The sequence below is a fragment of the Beta vulgaris genome, chromosome 7 (genome assembly GCF_026745355.1).
Source record: "Beta vulgaris subsp. vulgaris cultivar EL10 chromosome 7, EL10.2, whole genome shotgun sequence".
Classification (NCBI taxonomy): domain Eukaryota; kingdom Viridiplantae; phylum Streptophyta; class Magnoliopsida; order Caryophyllales; family Amaranthaceae; genus Beta; species Beta vulgaris.
In genome coordinates this window covers 44,631,680-44,642,541 of record NC_079208.1, presented here as the reverse complement: position 1 = coordinate 44,642,541, position 10,862 = coordinate 44,631,680, and the positions used below count along the sequence as shown (strand labels likewise).

The following is a 10,862-nucleotide window of genomic DNA, read 5'->3' as shown; positions in this document are numbered from 1 at the left end:
GACCAAAATGCCTTAGTGCATGTTTGGCAAAACTACGGTTCTAGTAGCTGTTAGCGGTTGTAGTAGCTGTAGATGTTGGGAGTCGCTACTAGCTGTCTACTAGTAGCTGTCAACGGTCATCGATTAAATTAGTTGTTTAATTAGAAGTGTTTGGCAAAAGTAGCTGCTGGAATTGTAAAAGATAAAAAAATATTGGTTAATAATTCTACCTTATGCTATTATATAGGGTTTATTTGATAGAACGCTACCTCTAAATCTCAAACGTTACTTGTAATAACGTTCCACAACCACTACCCATAATCTACTCCAACTGCTACCCGCTACTACAACCACTACCTTACCAAACACTCATAATTTTCTTAAGTAGCGTTTCAATCTTGTCCAACCGCTAACCGCTACCTCAAATGCTAGTGCCAAACAGGGCCTTAATCTTATCCACTCTAAACAACTAATTAATCATTATCTTCCCTAAGTAGGTAAACCCCATTTTTGTCATTTCAGCCTTACTTATCCTACACCCACACTTCTCAAAAGGGCAATCTAGTAACTTCACCATTCCCACTTTTTTTCATTAAAAAGATTAATTTTCCAATATTTTATCAACATTTAACAATACTACATACAATAAGGTCCACTATTATTAAGCAAAGCGTGGATTATGGACTAGGGTGCACAATGCTCATTGTGCACCCAAAAAGAACATATAGTTAATATAAAAGAACACGGATTTTTTTCAACAACTTTTCTACTTTAAAAAAGAACACACGGCTTAAAATTAAAGAACGTGTAAATCTATATTTATAAAAGAACAAATGTTATAATCAAAAGAACATATATTAAATGAACATCTACACTTAAGATAAAAGAACATATACCTTTTAAATTTAAATTTGAAAAAGGAATCTTTACTTGCACAATTCAAGGAAACAAATAACAATAATTTTTTAAAATTATAGACTCTAAAAATGATAAAACGACGTAGTTTAGAAAAGGGTGCACCATACTCTACATGCACTTGGATCCATGTACTAATTTGCGTTATTAAGGGGACCACCACGAAGCAATAGTGCTTTGTTTTCATACTTTCCCCTTTTTATTTCTTTCTATCTTTTTTTTTTTTTTTTTTTTTGCTTTTGGAATATATTTTCCTTTTTCTTAATTACTTTAATAAAAAAGATAAATAAATTCTCTGGTTTCTTCTCCTATAGTTTTTTCTGCGAAATTTATGCCCACCTTCATTTAGACTTGTTTCTCTCTCCTCCCTTCTATTTTTCTCTCTCCTCTTCTGCTTCTTTTCAACATAATCCTTGCTACATTGTTCATGATCTGAATATTCGCATTCTCTCTCCTCTTAATTTTCCTTTTTCTTTTGCTGCAATTTCTCAACATTCTTGGTGAGTTTTAATATATCGATCTTTATTATGCTCCCTTAAAATGATTTTTTTTTGCTCTAGATTTTTTTGTTTTTGTAAATTAAATTATGGAGGTAATTTGGGTTTTTTTCTGGGTTTTTTTTATCAAGACTATTTCTTGATCCATAATAAAAAAAAAATATTATCTTTTCTGCGTTTAGTGTGTTATAGTTACATTGTTGTTAGGAAAATTTATTTTGTTAAAATTGTTTTCCAACTAATTTTGTGAATTTATTCATCAAAAGTTATTGAGTTTGTGTAATTGTGAATTGCGTGCTTTGTTTTTTAAGTATTTAATGTTACCATAAATTTTGTTGTTTTAAGCCCTTTGTTTATTTTCCTTTTTCTGTCAATAAGTTTATATCTGCATTCTACAATTTTTTGTTGTCACTTTTGTGGGTATTTTTTAATATTGTGCTTGTTGTAATTCCCAGAAAAATTATAACTTTAATTTTTGAAATTTTGTTGATTAATATCAGGGCTCACTGATTCAATTGCTGTTTAATTATATATTTAAATGAGATTCTTATCCGAGTACATCAAAAATTTCGATGAGTATATGGTAATAAATATTATAATTTTTGTTCATCCACTAAAATAAATAAATGGGGGAATTTGGTAAAGATTTCTGGTTTCTGGCTTCTGGGTGAAATTTGTGTTGATTTTCTTATTGAATATTTGGGAGTAGATTAATATTTTTGAATTGCTGTGTTTTTTGTTTTTTTCGTGTGATTTGTTTTTTTTTTGTCATATTGCTAGGTGTTTTTTTCTTCATATATTTTTTGGGGTATAGTTTGATTAACAGTAAATTTATTTGTTCTTATGCAGGTGTCCCACATGGGAAAGATTAGAAGTAAATGGAAACGAAATTTCTTGAGTGGATTAATTTGTTTTCATTAAAGTGAACCAATTTTGTGCTTAAGCAACTTTTAATTTTCCTGCTGGTGGGTTTTAGATGGTACCAGTTGAATGTAGCAGCTCGTAGCGGCTGAAACTAAGCATGTTGATAGATTTTTCGTTGGATTTTGTAAATCTGTACGATGAGAAGCATGTCTTCAACAAATTTTTTCATCTTGTGATGCAATTGAACATTAACCTTTATCAACAAGCAACTGATAAAGACTTTATTTCTAAAGAAAACTATGTTTGGAGGTTATTAGAGGTCCACTGATATTTCTGATCGGCGTGTGATCGAAATAGTATATAATGGACAGGTAAGTTTCGTGTTACGTGGGATTCGTTGCATATGTTCTGATCTGCACCTTTGTTATGTAGGAAGGACTAATGTTGAAAAGAAAAATTGAAAGGATATAGCTAAACTATATGCTCTTGTGGTGCTGCAGATATAAACTTTTGAAGGAGCTCGGAGATGGAACTTGTGGAACTGTATATAAGGCTGTCAATAGGGAGAGTTATGAGATTGTAAGGCATCCTTTCAATATAATTTTACTTAGCTTGGTAGTGTTTTCAATTTATTTCCAACATTTTTGGAGCACTGAACATTCGTAATTTCATGTTCAGCTGAATATTAATTCAGCGCAATTAGTGACTGGTGTTTGTTAATTGGTGGTAATATTGGATATTGTAAATTTTGTCTTATTCTTAACATTTATGACTAACTTCCTGCTGGCATATCCATACTTTCTTTTCTAGGATTATCCATATTTTCTTATCTTGGCTCTTTTTTGCTCACAAGTTAGTCAAAACCTCCCTACGACATGCATTTTTATGCTTTTGATATTATTTAATGTAAGCGTCAACTAATGCAAGCCAACAAAGTGTGTAAGGAGTTTGGAGTTGAGGCCGGTTTGGGTACATGCCAAAGAGTTGATCATTCACGGAATAAGAACATGATGAATTTCGTCTAGCCCACATGACAATGCAGAAAGTGTGGCATGCTCATGCGTGAGTTAGAATGTGTAAAGAATATGGAAGTATTATGTTCTTGGAATCTTTAGCAAGTAGTAACAGTCATGATGGTTAAGAAGCTTGGTTGTCATTTAGCTTTCTAACTAAATTGGTAGTTATGTAGGAAGCTGAAAGGTTTGATATGTTACAAACTACTAGGATTAAGAGCCTTAATGGTGATGTTTATGTGTCCTAGCTGTGGTGAGAATGTTAATGTTTAGTGTGTAAAATGAGGTTTAAGCTACTATAGATGCATGTAGATAGTTGTTGATGTGGAAGGAACTATCAAGTTAGGGGAAAACAAGTTTGTAAGAGAAAGTGAATGATATTGTATTGGTTTGTTGGAACTAATAATATTCAAAGTACTATTGTTGAGCGAAAGAAATTAATTTTTCTTCTTATTTCCTCATAAACACTTTCGTATTTTGTGTTTGTTTTTTCCTACTAGTATATGCGGGTTTAGTTTCGAGATCCTCGGATTATAATCTTTTCAGGTATATTAAATCTTAAGCTTTTTGAGCTTAATAAGTCTACTAGCTACACTTTACCTTGGGACAAGATCATCTTCGTTTCCTATAAAGAATGTATGGACCAATCTTTTAGATCAATGGTTGAGAATGTATTTATGGGAGATATAGGGTTTTTATTTGGAACTTTTTTAGGTGTCACCATATCAAGATAGGAAATGGATGAAAAGAAATGGAGAGGCTCACCTTTACGTCTTTTACCTGCATTTTCAACTTAACAGTGTACTTTTCTAATGAAAAATGATTGCTTTTACTCTCTTGTATGTGGATCTCATTTACGTGAACTTTTTGTACTTCGCTCCATCTCTTTCTGCTATTTTATTGGATTTCTCTGTAGTATTATATATACTATGTTGGTGGTTGTGTGGAGGTGGTGGTGGGGGTTAGAATTCATCTTTAGACTTGGTTTGCGAGCCTAATGCCCTAATCAATGGTTTAATCTTCTATTCATAGGTTGCTGTCAAGAAAATGAAAAGGAAGTTCTATTTTTGGGAAGAATGTGTAAACTTACGGGAAGTAAAGGTACTTCTTATGCTTTCCATGCTTAATTTTGATACTGTCTGTTGTGTTTGTGGCACAATTTAGTTTCATGTTGTGATAACAAGCTACTTCTATTTTTTTGAAGTCTCTGCGTCGATTGAGTCATCCCAACATCATAAAGCTGAAAGAAGTTGTGAGAGAGAATAATGATTTGTTCTTCATATTTGAATATATGGTAAGTTCTAAGCATTTATGTCATTTTGCCTCTCAAGTAACATATTTACTACTCAGTTACTATTTAGTTTTAAACTTGAGCAGTACATAAGTTAGTTTTTCTTTTTGGTTCTGATGTACATAGTTTTTCTTTTTGGTTCTGATGTACGTCATGTACATCACAAAGTTTAAGTTGGAAAACAATGAGAGAGAGATAGGTGGTGGAACGAAAACTTGTTCCATCTTTTAAGCAACTGATTAGAATCCACAAAATTGTCTGCTGTCTTAGGGTGCTAGTTTTCTGGCCCTCATCCAGTACCATCATCCTTTTCCATTTAAAATATGTGCCTGACCTTCCCTCCCTGAAATGCCGTATCCAGCTCATGGGTTTGGACAACTGAAATGTCCTTCTAAGCTCATTTTAAGTGTAGTTCTTTTGTACTGCCTAAATAGTTTTCTGATACATCCAGCTAAAAGGGTAAAGGTTGAATTTTTTTATAATCACCTTTCGTGATGTTGAATTGTCTTTTTTATTTGGTATCACTTCTTAATGTCTATTAGATGAGTGAGGCTATGAAGACTGATGATGTGGGATTGCAAAATCCTAAGATTGTACTTCTCATCCCTTCCATCGTTATCAATGCATCCAATTTCCGGACTAGGGAAGTGCATCTTTTGCATCATTTTTTTTCTAACCTATACACAAGGATTATAATTTACAAGTCAATCTCAGGCTTTTCCCAAGGTTTTCATTATTTCATCTTGTCAATTTTGGCATGTAAAAGAGTGGATGACCTCTCTGTTTGAACTTCGAACTTGGTGGATATGTAGTCTTTTAAACGGACTTTATTTGTTTATTTGTGGAAAAAACAATAAGTTGATATTAGAAATTGGCATTTTCATTCCTTCTGTTCCAGCTTTGCTGCTATTAAGAGAATATAGCACAATTTATAAACAGGAATCAATTATCTAAGCAAATTATCATTTTAATTTTAAAAAAAAAAGTATATTCTTGTCCTGAATTCCATATCTATTTTTGGTATTTGTGTTTCACTCCAATGATATTATTCCAACTACGGAAGATGAAAGCTAAATGGTGCGCTTTTTCTTCTTGACTTCATGCTTGGTTCCGTTTATTATTTTTCAAAATTGGCAAAACGAGTGTTGAAAATTTGGAATCAGAGAGAGAAGAGAACAAGGTTGGCTACTAGGTGAAGACAACATATTCTGTTTTAAGACATTTTAACAGTTCGGTCACACCATAACTTTTTCTCGATGTGTTTTCACTTGTGTGGCTTCTGGTATCACGATAACTTGTTTGTTAAACAATTTTTAGAGTTGGCATTGATAACTTGTGTTCGCTCAGCAATACAATCTATATCAAATAATGAAGGACCGACATAGACCATTTACTGAAGAAGAGATAAGAAACTTTTTGACTCAGGTCCTTCAGGGACTTGCACACATGCATAGGAATGGATACTTTCATCGGGATCTAAAACCTGGTACGATGTTTGGTGATGCCTTGGGGTTTCAGCATGTCTTGAATTTTAATTGAATGTCTATTATATTGATTGTCTGTCCTTAAACATGGATTAATTTTCACCCTGACCTTTTTTCTCGTGATCCTTGTCCATTAAAGAGAATCTTCTGGTGACCAATGATGTGATCAAAATTGCTGATTTTGGACTAGCCAGAGAAGTTTCATCAATACCTCCATATACTGAATATGTTTCAACACGTTGGTGAGTTTTTTGCCCAAACATGTCCTCTGATCCCCTATAGTTATGTGAATTTTTATGTGTGTCTGCTTCTTTCATGCGTATAAAGTATAAACATGTGTACATCATCTCTTGCGCTCTAATGTTGTCTGCCAGGTATCGGGCCCCCGAAGTTCTGTTGAAGTCTTCATTGTACACCCCTGCAATTGGTTTGTTCTCTTGATTTTCACTTATATGTCCCACTGTTTACGTCTTAGTGTGTTCTATCAGGAGGCTATTTATCAGTCCATTTCCATGTATGGTCTAACTAAGTATTATTGCAGATATGTGGGCAGTTGGTGCAGTACTTGCTGAACTCTTCACCTCGTGTCCAATTTTCCCTGGAGAGAGGTAATGGCTTTTTTTCAATTCTAGTGTTCCTTGTGAAAAGATAATAGGTTTAGGCTTCCTTAAAAATGTTAATATCCGATGAAATTCTTTCTTCACAAGACTATTCTTCAATTGATGGTATACGTTCTTGTGTGCTATATGTTTTGCCTCTTATTTTGTTCCGTTGGGAATAGCAAACAATGTTATCGTTCTGTTTATAATCCTATAAGATATGCCTGATAAAGGTTGCTTCTTTTTCTTGCTTCTAAGTGTCTGGCTTAGAATAAGAAAATTATGTTAAAATGTTTGCAGGTGACAAGAACAACCTAGTACTGTTGTCATAATGGCAGTTGATCTCATATAACAGGAAATTTGGCTTGTACCATTTTTAGGAAAATAACTGGCACATGTGACCTATTAAAAAATCAAGCATAGAATAAAAAATTTGGCATATATGCGCAACATCTCTGTTGCAGTGTCCTCTGGTAATGCAGAGATCATATGAAGTCCTGAAGTGACCACCTTTTATACGAGTGTTGCAATTTCTTTTGCACTGGAAATATATATGACACATGACCACATTTTGGCTCCATTAAGAAATTTCTTATTCTCCTGGTACTTGAGAAGGTTATGCATATTCTATCTTGTTTATGCAAAATAGTTGAAGACTGAATTGAAGTGCATATATTACTTTTCATGGTTAATTTTTATAGTTGGTGATAGACTATTATTCTGCTCATACGCCATCTATGACAGTGAAACAGATCAGCTATACAAAATATGTTGTGTACTTGGTGCTCCAGATTGGGCTGTGTTTCCTGAAGCTAAGAACATCAGTCAACTAATCAGTATAAGTTATTCACAGGTGAGATGCATTTTTATTGCTTTATCTATTTTATGCTGCAACTATTTGCTCAAAATTATGGATTTTGCCTAATATGTGCAGATGTTGCCTGCAAATCTGTCGGAAATTATCCCAAATGCTAATTGGGAAGCTATTGATCTAATCAGCGTATGTGTCCTTGTGTAGACAATTTTTTAGGCTGTCAAATGTTTAATTATTGGTCATGTTTTTCGCTTTTTGTTTGTGCATTTGTATAAATAAATGACTTTTTCTTGAATTCCAGCAACTGTGTTCTTGGGATCCACTTAAGAGACCAACAGCAGAACAGGCACTACATCATCCATTCTTCCATGTATGTAATAATAAAATTTAGTTCTAAATACCTTTCGTGTTATTATTAGTTAACCTAACATGAGCTATGGCAGGTTGCTTTGCGGGTGCCTCGTCCCATTCATGATCCCTTTCATAGTAAGCCAGATTATACAAGTAAGCTTTGAATTATACCTCTGTATGCCTGCTTCTTTATAATTTTTGATGATGTTTAACCACAATTTTACTTGACAGAAACAAAGCCAAACCTTGAGCTGAACTTGTGGGACTTTGACAGCAAGGCAGATGATTGTTTCCTCGGCCTGACATTGGCTGTGAATCCTGGCGTTTCTAGTTTAGGTGAGAAATCTATGCTGGATTGCAATGGTCATTTCTATAGGTTGCAGTCACCTTGACCATCTCTAGGTCACCAAAAGTGAAAACCAATCAAGTGAATCACTTTTTATATCAACTACGTAGTGTTGGTTATTCATGGTTGGAGATAAATTGATGTGGCTTTTTCACGAATGAAACAGTGTTAGTGACAACTGATTCTTCACTTGCTTGACCATCAATTTCACTTTATCTATTTTCACACTCAATTGTTTCTTGAGAGAGTGTTGTTAGAAAGTTGGCGATTGCTGATATCTATATCTAAGATATTGTGTTATAGAATTGTCCATAAAGTCTTCAATCGCAAGCTTTACCCCATTAAAAGATGCTTTTGAAGTTTAAACCCTCCCTCCTGCTTTAATTTCAGTCCTTGATCTTTAATCCTAATATGCATTATGTCATTGCTGTTTGCAGAGATGGGACCTCGTGTATCTGGAAGCACACGACAGGTTAGTGTATAATTATGAAAGACCTAATAATGTTCAATATGATATGAAAGTAGCTGCCTTCTACTTATCATGAAAAGTTATAAACGTGACCTTGCAGGATGTATATTTCTGCTCTAGTTTCCAGGATCATCCAGAGCAGTCAGGTACCATTTCTGTTCCCTATAATTTTCTTAGTCTTAGAGATTCTTCTTTTATCTTAACAGAATTAGGAGTGCTTGTTTTGGGTTGTGAAACAAAGTTAGAGAACTGGTTTAGTGGGTATGTCGTCACTTACATTTGTTGATGAAATCTACCACTAGGTTGGGTTCTTGTTCAGTCATGGGGTTGATAAATTCACTCAGGCATCACATGTTCCCTGACTACAAGTCTCATGCAACTGCATAATCTCGTTGATTCTCACATACATCACTTGATTTGTTTCACATACTTTTTCAGCCTACAGGTCTTAAAGGTCTTAAAGGTTCCACTGAGACCAAATTATTCCTACTTATCCATATGTTGTACCCACAGATGCTTTTTCATGTAGTTTGAACCCTTGCATCTGCTCATGTATCATTAGAAGGTACATAAACCTTATACTACTCAAATATTTGACCCAAAAAAGCTGTATCAGAATTTTCTAATTGCTTCTTTGCATAAAATAAGAAATGGTAGATCTGGACTATGCGTACCTTAATAACTAACTTGGTTTGATATGCCTTTGTTTGAATAGGAAATGTTTGGAATTTGAAAGCGAAGAATCATATACCTAAACTGAATCATATTGCTATCTCTACCTATGTAGAATTGTGAAATCTAAACTGAGATCAGTGTAGATAGGTAGAGATAATTGGGCACAAATATTGCTCTATATGTTTATAGGGTCCCAACTTTAGATGTATTGTTTGTTTCCTCGGCGAGGAAACTGTAAATGAATGAGAGAAACGTATTGCTTGTAAGGGTGGGGCAATATGTTGTATGCTTGCCGTTTTCAAGCTAAATCATATTCTTTATTTGCTTACCTTATATAAGAAAGTTCTATTCTTGGATTCTGTTAGCAACTGAGAACTGACATTCTTCTCTGTAATCCAGTTTTTTGGTCGCTTTTTTCACCTTGCCGAAATGGGGCGACTCCTCCAGTTGATCCGTCCTTGTCACTGTCATTCAGGTTGGTGGACTAACTTGAAGTTGTTTTATAATAAGTTTCTCCGTGTAGCGTGAACTTGAAACTCATGGTTTATTATCAGTTTCTTAGCATTATTGTTTTATTGTTTGGTTTTGTTTTCTGATATCTAAGCTTTTGTATTTCGGTATGTCTAGCAGTTCAATTACGCATCCTCGAATTGCAGTTCCTCATTCAGGAGGTTTCGGCCTTGCAGCTTTGCAGCCAGGTATTTTAGATGGCCCATTATTGGTTGTTTCGTCCCCCCACCAGCCGAGTCATTACCTCTGATTGACTCTAACGTCTTTTTTTCTTTTTTTCAATGTGGAGGGAGCGAGCATAGAGATGTAATTATTTCATTTATTTTCCTTATTCCTTCTCCAACACTAAAATAATTATGTTAGGGATCACAGTTATTATGCTCCTTGGAGCTATTTGTGAATATATTATAGTTGTTTATGTAAAGAGTATATTTTTTGTCCCTTGTTGCAACTTTTTCATTCTGAATCCCTCTAATCGTCATGTAAGAGTATGTTGTTGCTGTACCTGCACCTACCATGTGTGTAGCACGTCCCTGTTTCAGTTTCTCTTTAACCCTTTTGGCAATGCTGCTCTCTACTTTGGGTGCATTCTTCACTTTAAAAGAATAAGTTTTGAAGTCTAATAGTCTCGGGTCCAATATGTAATTATAAGGCAGTTTCTTAGTTGTTTAGGTCCAATCAAGTGCAATAAGTTTAGGGCCTGTTCTCTTCGGCATAAAATAACTGAACTGAACTGATCTGATCTGAACTGAACTGAACTGAAATGAATAGTGATATGTGAGAGTAAAAGTATTGTCAAGAGCTGAACTGAACTGAACTGGTCTGAACTGGTCTGAACTGGTCTGAACTGATCTGATCTGAACTGAACTGAACTGAACTGAAAATAAGCTAAGGAGAACAGGCCCTACAGCAAAATTTAGGAGAACAAAATGTACCCTTTGTCTAAGCATCAACATAATACTAAAAGGAAGGACATTGCGGTGCGTTCTAACCCAAGTGTATTCTCCTATCAGGGGATTTCACTCTGAAAATTATGGAATATGGTCGATTTTTTT

At 34.4% G+C, this 10,862-nt stretch overlaps 1 protein-coding gene across 3 annotated transcripts; it reads left to right on the top strand.

Annotated features, from left to right (window-relative positions):
- Nucleotides 1–1,147: 1,147 nt before the first annotated feature.
- LOC104908777 (serine/threonine-protein kinase MHK) lies at nt 1,148–10,248 on the top strand. 3 transcript variants are annotated; one of them, XM_048648000.2, is made up of 20 exons: nt 1,148–1,394; nt 2,241–2,265; nt 2,368–2,626; nt 2,756–2,834; nt 4,301–4,369; nt 4,473–4,562; nt 5,907–6,045; nt 6,183–6,285; nt 6,418–6,470; nt 6,585–6,651; nt 7,387–7,495; nt 7,577–7,642; nt 7,758–7,826; nt 7,900–7,960; nt 8,039–8,143; nt 8,591–8,625; nt 8,723–8,768; nt 9,697–9,772; nt 9,925–9,995; nt 10,097–10,248. In XM_048648000.2, the coding sequence occupies exons 3-20, from the start codon at nt 2,619–2,621 to the stop codon at nt 10,159–10,161; spliced, it is 1,311 nt and encodes a 436-aa protein (XP_048503957.1). In that variant the 5' UTR covers nt 1,148–1,394; nt 2,241–2,265; nt 2,368–2,618; the 3' UTR covers nt 10,162–10,248. The 3 variants fall into 3 exon arrangements, with proteins under 3 accessions (XP_048503957.1, XP_048503958.1, XP_010696231.2); XM_048648001.2 differs by having other exon boundaries at nt 1,150–1,394; nt 2,241–2,626; nt 9,928–9,995; XM_010697929.4 differs by having other exon boundaries at nt 1,152–1,394; nt 2,241–2,626; nt 9,928–10,248.
- Nucleotides 10,249–10,862: the final 614 nt, after the last annotated feature.

Coding starts and splice junctions, on each gene's coding strand:
- LOC104908777 (XM_048648000.2), top strand. Junction 6,046..6,182: donor TCATCGGGATCTAAAACCTG/GTACGATGTTTG, acceptor TGTCCATTAAAG/AGAATCTTCTGGTGACCAAT. Junction 6,471..6,584: donor ATTGTACACCCCTGCAATTG/GTTTGTTCTCTT, acceptor GTATTATTGCAG/ATATGTGGGCAGTTGGTGCA.